The sequence below is a fragment of the Protomyctophum parallelum genome, assembly GCF_964188405.1.
Source record: "Protomyctophum parallelum genome assembly, chromosome: 3".
NCBI classification, from domain to species: Eukaryota; Metazoa; Chordata; class Actinopteri; order Myctophiformes; family Myctophidae; genus Protomyctophum; species Protomyctophum parallelum.
Genome location: NC_139698.1, coordinates 31,790,780 through 31,806,276, shown reverse-complemented (window position 1 = coordinate 31,806,276; position 15,497 = coordinate 31,790,780). Strand labels below are relative to the sequence as shown.

The following is a 15,497-nucleotide window of genomic DNA, read 5'->3' as shown; positions in this document are numbered from 1 at the left end:
TCGTGCCATTTTTTCATGATTTTCAGTGAGGACCTATTATATGAGGATAGGTTGAATAGTGGTGAAGTGGTCCTTTAATGCATAATTGATCCTTCTCATTATATTAACGTTTTTTCCCCTACTTGGTCTGTGTCTCAGATGGGGGACGTGATCAGTTCAGTGACGTAATCGATCGGGAATCCAAACTAATATTCTAGAAACTGCAGGCTTTCTATTCCTGGAAAGTTATCATGCTATTTGCTAAAATGAAAGCTATTGTTGTCATGATAATGAAAATAAAAATAAATAATGGTTTAAAAAACAAAAACCTTTTTAATGATGATGATACTGGTAGGCCATTTTATCATGAGCATTAGTGAGGATCAATTATATCAACAAAGGTTGAAAATCGGTGAAGTGGTCCTTGATTGCACGTAGGTGTCATGCACTGAAAATGACAGATCTACAAGCTCACAACTCGTCCAGCGTGACCCATGAGCTTCTATGTTTGGTGTGCAACACCAAATCACGCCTAACAAATGAGGGCAAGGACCTTGTAACTCGTACCAATGTGTGTGTGTGTGTGTGTGTGTGTGTGTGTGTGTGTGTGTGTGTGTGTGTGTGTGTGTGTGTGTGTGTGTGTGTGTGTGTGTGTGTGTTGGGAGATGGGAGAATTCCATGTCCACACTGGTTGTGTCACATTCCATCTCCGTATGAATACCCCCCCACTCCGGTCTGGTTCCTGGCGGCTGATTCTGTTAATTACTTTGCGTTTTATTCCCTCAGAGCTGTGAGAAAGCTCTCTCGTCACCACCGCCAGCCCCTCAACCCACCCTCCTTCCATCCCCAGCCCGCCACCACCTAATTAGCTTAATTAATTACAGCTTAACCAACTGCTCCAGTAATAATCCCCCACATCAGTATCAAAGTCATTTCCAAGAAAGTGCTTTCTTACCCCTCAAACCCATGCCCCCCCCCCCCCCCCCCCTTCAGCCTTACACCCCGATTCTCTTCTCACCCCCCCCCCCCCCCCCCCACCCTCCCCTTCATCTTTTCACCATTTCCACCAGTGTTTAATGTGGGACCATGCTTAGTAGCTTTAATACCCCCCCCCCCCCTCATTTTCCCCCTTCTTCTTTTGAAGGGCTGGCGTTGACGCAGCCCTATATGTGGTAAAACTGTCGCTCATACTACAGGCTGACTTTGGGGGCATCAGTGGAGCCTGGGAAAGTGAGTCTGTGGACGGACTGGAGATTGGAGAGGACACGGGTGGCAGGGTGACGCGTCACGGCGGCTGAGCTGCGAAGAAGCTAATGGACTCCCATCTCCTCCCACGCCTGCCTGCTGTTTTCAGATCGCCACTCAAGCGCAGGGGGGGCGGTGGGGGGATGGGGGGGGGGGGGGTCTATCGGTTTCGCTACCGGCACAGAACACTAGCCTCGGCTAGCCTCGGCACTGCATGGCTGACTGAGTGATGCGGTGTCTCTCTGAACTCTAGTTAGCCTGTATGTGACTTTGGTCATGGCAGAGTATGAATCAGTAACCATTCCTCTAATAATGTGAAGCTGTGGTGGTTGATGTCGCTCATAATTGGAACAGCAGTGATGGGAGATGAAAGACGGAGACGTGGCTCACAGACTGACACACACTGATCGACCAGGCCGTGTAATAAACAGGGAGCCACCACAAATTAACGTTTCCCTCTGTCAGCAAAGATGGTGAGGCGTTAGAATGGGAAATTCTCTATCAGAGTGGCAATTATTGAACCACAGGCTTTAGTGTCAGTGCATCTGCACAATTTCATCACAGAACATCACAAGAGAATATGCTATTAAGCGCAATCATCAAGGAGACAAAGCAGAGTCGAGAGAGGTTTCTGTGTAACTTTCCATCAACTCATTAATATGTCCCCACACAGCCTCTTCTAGTCAACCGCAAAGTTCAGGCACATCAAAAAACATTATAATTACTTCAACACAGTGAATTAATGTGTCTCATTACCAACATGTAAGAGTTCACTTATCTGCAACTGTGCATGAGTTTGAAACTGTGAATGTAGACGTTATCAAGGAAAAATCATGTAATAGAATGTGTAGTACATAAGAATATTGCAGTGCACAGCACTTGCCAAAGGACAACGTCATAATGTGCTTACATTATAAACTTAAGCCAGTGGCCCTAAGCAGCACGTCTGGATATTATCCCATCTAATTTGTGAGAATACAAAAAGAACCCCATTAGGTGATCTGGGAAAGCCAACTGTTTTGATTGTGCCATCATGTGATGTTTGATCTGGCTGTGAGGAATGTAGCAACCTTTGATCCAAAGACAACATTCAATTAGATAAGGTTAACTAAATTGACCTCCTTCAGCCCTGCTACCCGGCCCAGGGCTGGATAAAGTGTAAACAACCTGTAAGGTACAAGGTAACCCAGGGATTAGCTCTGTCTTGTTGAGTAAGCAGCAGGTAGCATGCCAAATCACATGGTGGTACCGCAAGACAAAATCCACAAATAAACACCCACAAAAGTGTGTGTAGTACACACGTCACACATTTATACTGAAGTGTGTGTGTGAACACACACATGTGGATGTAATGCCTGATTAATACTTTGCGTGATGTGCCATGCACCGAAAATGACACATCTACAAGCTCCTAATGTATTAAGCTCTGTTGCATTGTGACTGTGAGCTCGTAGAGGTTTATTTTCATTTTGCGATGCACAATAACAGATAAATCAGGCCTAAGTGTGTGTGCACATACTGGAAACACAGTAGAAAACGTGGTCCGGCATACTTACTCCTTTCTTCTTTTGTTTCTGATGATAGATGAACACAGACAAAGTATTTTAAAGGAGTGCAGCTGGCAAAGCACTTTGTGGAGGAGGAAACTAGATTCCTCTTTCATTCTTTCTTTCTCTTTTTCTGTGTCTTGCTCCAAAGAGCTTAATTTATAATTATTCACTACAATAACTCTGCAGTCACTTGGGCACTTGAAATCGTGGTAGTGGTGTGTGTGCATGTGTAGTTTGCGTATGAAAGTGTGTGTATGTGGAGGGGGGGGGGCTCTCGAGTGGACTTACATCAGGCACTTTGCTGAGTGTCTCGCTGACAAACATTAAAAATGAATTGCACCTTAGTGGGAAATGAATCAAGGTGCCCTGGGAATTACATTACACCCAGTAGCTGACAAGCTAGATCACTATTTTCCAGCTGTTCAGTAGCCAAGGGTAAAGCCCCCTCACAGAGAGGAGAAAACTAAAGAGAGAGAAGTATGTGAAAGAGAGAGAGAGAGAGAGAGAGAGAGAGAGAGAGAGAGAGAGCGGGAGTGTGAGAGAGAGAATTACACCTCATTTAAGACCTCAAATACAGTGATTTAAAAAGGCACATGTTGCATATATCAGAGCCTTTGGGCAATGGAGGAGATCGTATCAATTTGTCTAGAAAATAATAACTCAAGATAAGTGAAACCCTCACTCCTTCTCTTACCTAGGTATCCAGGATTCTCGACTGGAGAGTCCAAGTTCACCGTCTTTGGTGATACGCCAGTAACTCCTCTTGTACTTTTAAAGGGAGTCATTAAGAGAGATTACCTTAATGAATCATATAAATTCATATTTGCACTTGTTTCACGTGGTGGAAGAGAACAATTATCTCAACCTCTCTCCCTCCCAACCCTGCCAGGCCATCCACTTTTAGATGAGAGGAAGCAGTGATCCAGAATGACCCCTCTTCACACTTGAAGACTCTTTCACTGTCTCTCTCTCTCTTACCTCGTGCACAAACATGCACACCCAGAGCCTCTTCACTATGGAGACGGACAGACACCAGCATGTAATCACATATCCCCTACAGCAAACAGGCAGACTGATCTCAAGTCCGCTGGGCCCCTGGGCCTGAGGTCACATCAGTCAAACTCCATGGGCCATGACAGAAAGTCTATGTCCCGCAAGTGAGAGTAAAGCTTCAACACCAACTCTGGCACCAGTCAAACTGCACTCCACACATCCCCAACTTGAGCCCCGGTTCTCTACCCTGCACCCTGTGCCCCCATGTCCCCATGCCCTCAGCTTCACACTCAGTCCAGAGTCAAACCTTAAGCACTGTGAGAGTGGCCTTAGTAGCCCAGCACTTCACAGATGAACAGCTCCAGTAATGGGCCGTGATTGACCTGAATAGCCGGCGCTGAGTGGGTTCCCTTGGGTGTAATCTCCACATTACCTGCTCTGTTTCACATACGCTGACTGAAGAGACAATCCTAGACGGGCTGCCTGGAAGATTAAACAACTTGTTAAGGAAGTAACAGAGGAGTTAAATAAACAAACCAAGCTCTCTCTGGCTGGGTTCATGCGCCGAATTTAAATCGCTGGGGAGGAAAATGAGAGGCCATCAGTTATGTTGATTAATCCAGTGTTCATTAAATAAAATATTTGTTGAAATTTGTATCCAGCGCAACTGCCATGTTTTAGTCATGGTTTCTGAACATAATGGGCTGAACTGGACTCTTAACAGCCGCTGAGTCTCAATGTATGAGTCTCACATGAGCCCTGATGGCAGGGTGTAACTAAATATTTCATTTTGGAATAGCACATTATAATGAAACGGGATCTATAAAGAGAAGATTACAATGCATCTCTGACAGATTGACATGCCTTTATGTGAAAAGCTTCCTGCAATAAAGATTATAAACAAATCTAGAGGGCAGGTCAGGCAGTAGGGCAATCTCAAAGTCTGATTTATACTACAACTATAGGTTGCAGACTGGCTATTTTTGGCGTGGGACACAGTTCCATGACGTATGAGTATAAATTAGACACATAGGGTATAAAACATTCCAATGTTCTGTACTGACTGGTTTTCCCAGAGTATTAAAACCTTCCCAGCCACAGACTATTGTTTACCAATATTTGTGTAAAGGTGACCAGCTCATACTTTACATAAACTGTAATTCACTATTGCATGATGGGCAATGATGGCCGGGGGTCAGAGGGAGAGGAACACACCGTCTGTACAGAATAAGCCTATACTGTCAATAGAAAGGACACGCTTCTGTCAATCTGTCTATTTGTTATACCTCAGTGAACATCGCATCAGAAAGCAGTCAAACCAAAGCTACAGCTTGTTTAAAGACACGTTAAGACAAAGTTAGGGATTTGTCAAGTACGGAGGCATTCACACGTAAAAAGACCTGGGCAAAGTACCATGAATTGTGATTTCAAATAGATTAATCTGCCGTATCAGTCCGGCACTCAAACAGCCTTGGCTGACATCTTGATATAGCGATGTAGGAAAGCCAATATGCTGTCAAATAACAAGTGATATTAGGTAAATCAAGTACTGTAGCCTGTGTTTTTGGCTCAAATATGAACATTTCCATACTACAATGCTACTATAATTCAAGTGTGTCATGTTTTCAATGGCTTTCCAAACACTTTCAAACATGTGCATCATGTGTGAGTCTCCGGGGAGGGCGTGAAATTAGACAAATTAAAGAATCTCTCTTGTTTTTCCTTAAAGTATTTTTAATTTTTTATTGTATTTCTATTTTCCTCACTCTACCAGCCAGAGGAGAGAAATTAGGGCAGCAGCTTAAAGCCATCAAGTGTCTGCCTGAGACAAAGCCAGACTGTTGGTTTAACACTCAGTGGAGTGAGTGAACACATGCTTAGAAAGAGGGGGAAAAGGAGCATGATGGATGGACATATGAAAGTACGGCAGGCCTTTGAAAGCTTGTAATGGAGGAGACTACCATGGGAGCCCCCAAATTCACACCCCATCTATGGTATCGGAGTCCATCCACAGGGTATGGTTTCACAGCAGAGAGAGGGGGGGGGGGGGTTGAGTTTGTGTGTCCATGTTGTGCATGTATGTGCACGTATGCAATGCATGCATATGTCATTGCACGTGTGTGTAATGTGCATGTATGTTTAAGTGTGCATGCGTGATAATCAGATCACCGACAGCAGGTGCTCCAGTCCCACCTGCTCTCATTAGTCTTTCCCTCTTTATGGCAAGAGGTACTCTGTCTCTGACAGGACCTTTCTCTCAACGCACAAAGGCACGCACGCACACACACACACACACACACACACACACACACACACACACACACACACACACACACACACACACACACACACACACACACACACACACACACACACACACACACACACACACACACACACACACACTCACACACTCACACACTCTCACACTCTCTCTCTCTCTCTCTCTCTCTGGGTACCGAGCATTACATATTTATTATTCTGTAATGCCTCGTACCCACACAATCAAGTAAACATGGGTATGCAACCATGCATACTAAGCGCACAAACTGAAAATTCCTTCATCAAAACATGCACATTCCATCACATCAGTAAATGTAAAACCACAATCAGCATCTGTTGTTTGCGCAATGTACTGTAAGGGAATCTGTGCTTTAATATATAATTCTAGCCACATGTGCACGATGCTTGTGAAAGCAATGACATTTCTCAAAGTGCATGAATACTGAACTATAAGGCTTGAATGTTTACAAAGTGTGAAGCACAGTATATCAGCGATGCAGGTTGTCATCAAACCACAAAAAGGATTCAGTTTAACACTATTACTAATGTAATCAAATTTAGACTTAACTTCTATGTAAACACACACACACGCGCGCGCACGCACGCATGCACGCACGCACACACGCACACACACACACACACACACACACACACACACACACACACGCGCACACACACACGCACACACACACTCTCGCACTTCCATCTGTCTAATCTGAGAACAACAAGGGCGAGGGGACGGGAGGGGGACGGGGGAACAACAGGTTTAAAATCAATTAAGAAACTGAATATGTTTAGTATTACAGCGGCCGGGGCATTCTCCAAGGATTAATTCCTTGTAGCTTTCATAATCCCCCTCCTCGATATGTTTAAATTAAGATTAAAGATCACTTTGTTCCCCTGGTCCCACAGCACCCAGGGTATGGTAAAGAGATCAAAACTGGGGGGCTTTTATAGGGAACATCTTTAACATTTGCTCTGCTCTCAGTGCTCTTGATTAAATGTAACATTTTGAGATCCCAGAGTTCTGAGAAAGGCATAAATCATTGTCTCACAGCTGCTGGCGTGCCTGGGGAAAACACATGCTCCCCCTCGCTCCAACCCCCTCTCTCTCTCTCTCTCTCTCTCCTCTGTGATCATAAAGCCCACCCGATCCGTCCGGGAGGGGGGGGGGGGGGGGGGGGTGGGGGGGGTTCTGGGAGTCGGGTGGTGGATGGCAGGAGGGAAACACCTGCAGAACGCCGGGCCGCCCTGAAGTTGAGCACGGACCGTTGAACCCCCGACTCCTCACACGCCCTCGTAACCTTCACTCCCCCGCAGCGGTCTGGTCCGAGGCTGGACACCATAATCTCCCCCATCCCTCCATCCACTCAGCCACTGTCCAGCAGAGATCCCATCATCACCCATTGTGCTGGCAATGAGCAGTAGTGATAATTGATCATTTATAATCAGCTCTGACATGGTTGCAGAGTTGTGGTTCTAGCAAATCTCTGTTCTCTGCAGCCACCACTCTGCTGCTCTGATTAAAATAATAGTAATAGCCAAGATTTCCAGGCCTCTATATTCTTGTGTTTTCAGTGCTGGTGAAAACTCTCCCTGGCTCTCATGGTACCATAATATCGGGGGAATGACCATTGGCTGCCAGCATGTTTGTCTCTCTCCAACACATGGGTCCGTGCCTTCCTAACTGCAGTGGCTTGGAAAGCAACTTTTGCCCCATCTCGTTCCTTCAACAATGCCATCCAGCTTTTTATTATCAATCTTTCTTTCATTAATTTGCTTCCCCTGGCACACACTTTTCATTTTTAACATCTCATTTCATTACAGCATTGACTCATTATGCTGTTGCACAGGACGCACACATGAAGTGTGTTTTGTTCTTGTAAATGATTGAAAGAGAAAGCGGGGGAGAGCCGTTGCCTGAAGTGACTCGAAACCGTGCCTGCCAAGAGGCCTTATCACTGTCACGTCCATCTGGAACAACGGCTCAATTAGCAGAAGTGATCTGGGACCGTCACGTTGTAATGCAAAGGGTTAACACTGACATTTTGAAATTATTATACGCCTTTGGACCCATAAAAGAGGACATTTCAAAGCATTGCATCTAAGTTCCCTCGCGATAAACCCCCGCGCCTTTAATTGTATTTAATTTATTAGAATGTTCCAACCTCAGCTCTGTTAAATGAAAACACATTAGTCTGGTGGTACGGGAGTCTCTGCAAGTGTACAAGGACTCCCTCTCACCACCCACCAACCCAAGTCACTCGCTTCATTTTCTAACGAAATTGGAATTTCTCTTTAATTCACTGGTAAACAATTAGACACAAAACAGATGTCATTGGCCAGATTTGAAGGCGGCTCATCTCGAATTAACTTTGTGTGTGTGTGTGTGTGTGTGTGTGTGTGTGTGTTGGGGGGGGGGGGGGGGGGGGGGGGGAATAGAACATGTGTCAAAAGCTGCTATTAAAATGCTGGACTAAACATTATTTGGGCGATCATTATTGCAGGGCAATTAAACTTAACAAGCCAAAACGTGCTTTGAGGCTGTCCTAAAAAAAACATCTCAGGCAAACAACTGTGTCACAGACAGCGGCCAAATAAGAACTTTCAAGACATGCATTGCTCATACACTAAGTACTGTACGTTCATGCGCTGACATTGACGGGACCATGCGGCAAAACCAAATATATCAAAAGTGACCTTTTAAATGTGGGCCTTTCTTTCTGGCCTCGGACGAAAAGGAAAATATACAGTAGATGTGGAGGAAACGACTGCTGGAGTGAATTAAGGGATCCATAAGTAAGGTGGTGGTGATTTCCAGAGCCTGTCACATCCATTAAGAGATGAGACAGCACAGAGATTACAGAGACATGACCAGTGATGGCTTGGCTCTCCTCGACTCACAACCAACTATAGTCAACAATACATATGCACACACACGCACACCAGGACTCGCACATATACAGTATACATTACCAATGTGAATGCATAATCAAGCACACGTGCACACACATGCACGCACAGAGTACACCCCAGAAGCAAGCTGCTGATTACAAACAAGCTCTCCTCTCTCTGCTTAAATAAATATTATGTTTTGAGAGTTGGGTGGACAGATCGCAGTGTCCCGCAGTGTGCTTTGTGTCGCATCCCTACAGAAACCAGAAGCCAGTGATCAAATGTAAAATAGAATATAAAAGCTGATTGTGGCTCATTATATCTTAATGTCTTCAGTATGTCTATAGTGTAAGAAGTCAGCGATGCCTTCCCTCTCGCTCCCCGCGGTTCCAACGGTCCACGTCTAATGATCAGGTTTTAAGGACTTCACTAAATGGAATCAACAGAGCCACATGGGAGAAATAAAATGCGTTTGATGCCGGAGCCAAGTGCTCCAACCGTTCAGAAATGTCATGATCACAAAACGCTGAACCCCAGAGCCGCCCCGATGGGAGAGAGAGAGGGGTGCAGCCTGTTTCAGAGCACTGCTACTCCACCTTTCATCTCTGGCAGGGCGAGGCGTTGCATCCATCATTCCATTAACACGGCACTAACAGGGTCTCTGTGACCCTGTGGATGACAGAGAGGGGACAGGGGACATGTGGACAGACCCACCGCTTTGATATCAGCCTGGCTACCCTACCAAACACACACACACTCTCTCTCTCCACTTTCCTCACTATTGACAGGTATATTGGAGATTGGAGATAATTAGACAGGATGATTTAGATCGCAAGTTATTAACGTTTTAAGATTTTCGTTGTCGTCGGCTTGTCGTGGAAATCTATAGATAAACATGTAAAAGTGGGGTAATGTCGTGGAAATCTATAGATAAACATGTAATAATACTCCATGTTACGGTTTGATGCCGTGGCCTGTTGCTTTATGACGTCACTGTCCCATGTGGTGAATGCCTTGTGGCTATGTTGGGGGTTGTCTGTGTGAGAGAGAGCTATAAAAGGCTGTCGTAGACAGTCACTCGGAGAGTCAGACTGGGTTTTCCATACATGATACAGGTTTGTGTAAGTCTGTCTCCTGCTCGAGTAAATCTCTATATTCTATAACTCAGAATTCTTGTGTTGCCTCATTATTCACGCTTGTGATTTGTCTTTTGAGCATATGTCCGCAGATTCCATTACATAGGCTAAACAGGGGAGGGAGATTTTCGATGACGTCTCACTGTTGCGCAACATCGAGGATTGCACAACAGGCGCTTCCAGGCTGTGGAGCGATGCGATCCGTATTCATATCAATAAACTTCGTCTTTTGGACCAACTTCGTCTTGGGCGTTACTAATAGAAAGGACAAAGATCTTCGTCCTGGGCGATGGGGGTGTTAACAGTGTGAGAAGTAGAGTTAGGGTGCCTTCCTGTGTCTGTGTGTGTGTGTGTGTGTGTGTGTGTGTGTGCGTGCATGCGTACAGTACATATCACTTATTCTAGTCAGCATGTTGCTGGTCTGGACTCTGGACTGTCTGAATAAATACAATCAGGAAGCTCACAATACTTGATTGTTGAAATAAGGATGTCCTCTTCCCTATACCGTAAATCTGAAGGAGAACATAATTTGCAGGGAATATAATCTGATAATTTATGATGTCTATTGAGAAATTAATTTCATATGCAGCTACAGTTTGTAGTTCTTAAACCCGGACGTGAGTTGGCGGCTTTGAGCCATGGGTTCCCTCGCCAGATTTCAAATTCTTTATTCCCCATAAGGTTTTACATTTTTTTGCAGAAAATGAGGTCTGCGGTAGAGACCGGCAGAGAAGCTGTTATCACAATATGTAATTATTTTTTATGATTGGTTTTATTTACAGCATGACTGTTTAGCTCCGGTGAAGATGAAGATGATGTGCCTGATCTAAGAATCACTGCTGCTGAATGTGACATGGGAAAAAGTTACAGATATACTGTAAGTAAAGAAGACAAGGAAAAGTGAGAGTTGAGAATAGGAGAAAGAAGAAAGAAAGAGAGAAAGAAAGAAAGAAAGAAAGAGAGAAAGAAAGAAAGAAAGAAAGAAAGAAAGAAAGAAAGAAAGAAAGAAAGAAAGAAAGATGGATGAATTTGGGACAGAGTAAGCATAGGATAATAGTGAAACAGTGACGAGAAGGACTCAGGCCTCCACTGCTCTACATCTACCAGAGATGTGCTTCTGGGAGCGAGCCCCCTTCTATCTCTCTCTCACCATCTTCTCTCCTTTACTTTCTGTCTTCTGGTTTGTGTTCCAATCAGGTTTTAATATTAAAAAATATGTACCGTCTTTGAGAGCTATCGCTTTGCTGAAATAATGTGCGCTCTAAATCAAAGTAATGGTCCAGGACTGAACACTAAATAGAATTTACCGGGGTTCCTGTCTGCCTGTAGGGCTATGAAGGTGCTCTGTGTCAGAAATGCTTTGCTGCTTTCAAACTTTACTCGCCGGTCATCGTGCAACATTCAGAAAATATGATCAGTGACTGTCTGTCCATCTATTAAAGCCACAAGTAGATGTATATCATAAGCTTTTAGTTGCCTCGCTCATGCAATTTATATCACAGGCTTGGTGCTCTTTTCCACCAGCAATGTGACAGAGATTGACGGAGAAGACATTCAATAGCCATGGAATTCCTGCTTAGGGATGACCTCACGACTCTCTGTAGTGGCTCTTATCATCTTACCTCGCTACACCTTCAGCTACAGCTGTGGTACGTACTGTAGCTACCTTCACAGTCTAAAACACACCTGAGGGGCCTGTCCCAGCTCCATCCCCATGCTGACATGTTAAGGGCCCCGGGGGGCCTCGGCATGATTCAGTGCCCGGCTTTGGGGTTTAAGTCAAGGCCACACGATGAATCTCCACAGCCCCTGTATTAAAAGTGATGTACAGTCCATGGCTCCGAAGACAACTCTGAAGACTAATACTTGAGGCATATTGTTTTACATTGAAGTCCCTGGATTTCTCTCCTGTATCTGTCATTATACAAGCGAGGGAAGAACGACTAACATCCCATTGTACACTTGTAAAAGAGTTTTTCTTTTCTTTTTTCTTTTGGGGGGAGGGGGGGGGGGGACAGTAAGCAAGTGAGGTGTATGATAGAGGGGTGATGTCAAGTACATCTTTTTCCAGGAGCATCAATCTTCCCTGAGAGCCCAGCGGGACTGGCTGCGATGGTCTGGTTAGGAGAGCCTGCTGCAGCTGACAGCGAGGACATGGATCCCCTTCCACCAGGGGAGGCCAGTGATGACATACTGATATTCATGACCTCATTCATGGGGGAAAGGACTAACAGGAGGATTTCCAGATTGAGAACACTGGAGAACCTCAAGCGTGAGGACATACCTGGCTGTTAGTGTAGATATATTTGAGTCACAGCAAGCTGCAGTCATTGAGTATGCAATATATTAAGTGATATAGCACACAGACGTTGATATACAGCACACAGGCATTTTGTAATTTGACTTGGTCTCTTTGTATGAATGTTTGTTGTCCTACAGTGCCATGGATACTGTTCACTACAACACACACCGGGCATCTCTGATACCCCCCTCTCACACACATACACATGCATGAGCATAGCTGATCTGTGGTCAAAGGATGCAATCACAACGACAGTATAAACTGACACCGGCGCAGCGTAACAACAGTGGTTTGCTGCTGTCAGCCAGTTCAGCTCCGCTCAGCCCAGCACTGACAGAGACTAACGGCTGTTTACAGAACTCGCACTACTGACTTTAAAGAACCACCAGGTTGCCAATACCGCCTCAAGAATACCAGAGTGGAAAACACTTATCGGCTTTACAAAACAAACAAATGGGAGAGGGGCACCAGTGTGACATTATGGGGAGAGGGAAAATATGATGAGCTCAACAAACCCAGAACCGTGCATTTAATTACTGATTAGTGAGACGGAATATACAGCAGCAGTGCCCATTACCAATCAAAACACGGAACCACACCGGAAAATAACTTGAAATACTGACATGTCAAATTGGGTAAGCCTTGGGAGTTCAGAAATACTCAAAATGTGTAAAATAAAAAATGACCTGAAATATCACAGCACAACAGAGTAGAGCAACTCAAGGGGCTTGTCCTCTAGTGGCATTTCCAAATGAATTAAATACATCCCAGAGAACAATTATAGACTTGGAGGGGATGGCGATTCATATGAAATCAAATTAAAGTGATTTTCCAATGTGTACCTACAGTTATTAGAAAAAGCACACTCATGATGTGAGCGGGGCCTTTTATCATGATGATGATGTATGATGATGATGTATTGGACCACATGATGTCACATGGGCCTAAAAAGACCCCTGAAAAAGCCTAAAAAGTTTATACATGAATAAAATGTTTATACAACATAAATACATTTACATCGACTTGGATGCCCCAAGACGTCACGGGGGAGACTGTGTAACGTGAGAAAAACATCTGCTGGGGCTTGGAGTTTGGTTGCTACAGTAAAAAAAATGCAGAATTGTGCACCATGGTCATACACTGTATCTAAAAATCCAAAACATCGTGCAGCAGTTCTGTGGACTGACTCTGACGTACAACACTTTAGCTGAAGCATGAATTTGCCCTCAAGAGTTCCAGCAGCTCCTACCTGAGTTCCTGCAGTCGTCTCCTTGCGTCGGCACCTGGACAGAGAAGGCCAGGAGATCAGGAGCCAGCAGGGACTCAGGCTTGCGGATCTCATTGAGCCAGCGGCTCATGTGGAGTTCCTTGGTGTCAGACGGACCCTGGACCAGTGGAACAAGCTTCTCTTTCAATCCATCTGCTGAACCTGAGGAACAAAAAGGAGAAAACTGGCACGGGTAATTTCACACTATAATAGAGCCCGACAAATAAAGATTCTCTTTATTTAACTTCAGCCCTCATTGGTGCGCAGGAAAATGTTGGAAAGCAGGAAAATTATGTTTTTTTTGTGTCAAAAATTACTCAAAATCACTAAGTTCTTCATAGCTGACTTTTTATAAATTCCGGAGAACTCCTGTTGCCATTTGACCCTACTTATTCTTCATCTACCGTATGCTCTGATTACATCACATTCCCTTCTGCACCTACAGAAGCCAGCAAATGGAGAGGAGAGCCTGGATGAGGCGGTGCAACTTGACGGGCCTCTATTTCTGAGCTGGGATGGATGAGTGTGAAAGCACTAGCTGAGAATACAAACCTGTCAGTTGTACAAGAGAGATGGAGGAATCTCAACACGCTACTCTAAACATTGAAGCTATGACAGACTGCTATTGGAAGACGGCCATAGGTGTCAATTTAGAAACCAGGGAGGGGGGGGAAAGACATTTCTGCACAGAGAGCTGGAACAAAGCTTACAATCTGCTTGACAGAATGAAGCGAGTACAGTATGACCTCGTGAACTCCACACTATGACTCGAGCTCCAATAACATGAGATTGTTGCCTGGATATCACGGTACTTTTTCCCTTGCCATCAAAGACATGGCCTAGGCCCAATGACAGTGCCCCAGGAGAGAACAGCGACTGAATCATATATCTGGAGAGAAATCAAGACCCAGATTGAGGGATGGATGGAGAGACAGAGAGAGAGAGAGAGGGGATGAGGGCTGTGTAAAACTATCACAGAAAGAAGAGTCTAGGCGGGCTCAGTCTCTCCCTCCAACACAGGCAGTAAAGTTTAACAGGGCACAGCTGCACACACCTGGGGTCCTGGCGCACACTTTTACAGCTCCCACGGTTCCCGAGGCGCATTTCACCGTCGCACGGCTGCACAGCTTCAGCTCCACGTTCTGGACGGAGCCCTCGAGAGTCGGCGACGGGCTCGGAGATTTCACACCTAATAAAAAAAAACAAAGCGAAAATGAAGTGCAGTCGGGCAGGTTTAAATGCTGCTGCCGCAGCTTCGTTAAACACTTGATTGGTCTTTAATTGTTCTTGACCCTTTTCGTTGCCCTCCTCCCCCCCCCCCCCCCCCCAGCGGTCGGAGAAGCCAGGTGCTCTTAAATCCACACCTCAGTCAGGGTTGAGCACGTTGTGTGTGTTTGTTAAATGTGCTCTGGTGGGGATGCCGGGTGTGCCCCTCGGTTCCACCCGCGAAGGCTTCCCCCATCCTAAAAAGATGCCACCTCCATCCAGAGTCTGCAGACTGGGATCAACTTGTTATGCTTCTGTACTATGGTAATGACTCTCCTAACAATGACACATTATATATGCTGGAAATCATCCTGGAAACAAAGTCATCCAGATTTACTTACTACATGAGTGAAGACTGGATGCTCCCCAAAAGCTTGTCTGTCTACTGTGCTATACTGTCATGCCATTTCATAGTTCTATTTCAAATCAATTACACGCTATTGGAAGAGTTACACATTCCTCATGTTTTGTGCATTTAAAAAACCTATAGTGTCAAGTGGTAATCAAACATCAGTTGAGATGCAGTTCCCCAATAATGATGTTTATGCTGTGTGTGTGTGTGTGTGCGTGTGTGTGTGTGT

At 45.0% G+C, this 15,497-nt stretch overlaps 1 protein-coding gene across 2 annotated transcripts in view; it reads right to left on the bottom strand.

Moving 5' to 3' along the window:
• vps13b (vacuolar protein sorting 13 homolog B) overlaps positions 1-15,497 on the bottom strand; it is a 457,445-nt gene that overhangs the window by 327,032 nt on the left and 114,916 nt on the right. For both annotated transcript variants that reach the window (XM_083761686.1, XM_083761685.1), the window contains exons 18-19: positions 14,705-14,839; positions 13,633-13,812 (exon numbers count right to left, since the gene is read on the bottom strand). In XM_083761686.1, coding sequence (XP_083617812.1) covers positions 13,633-13,812; positions 14,705-14,839 — 315 coding nt within the window. The remainder of the gene's footprint in view (positions 1-13,632; positions 13,813-14,704; positions 14,840-15,497) is intronic.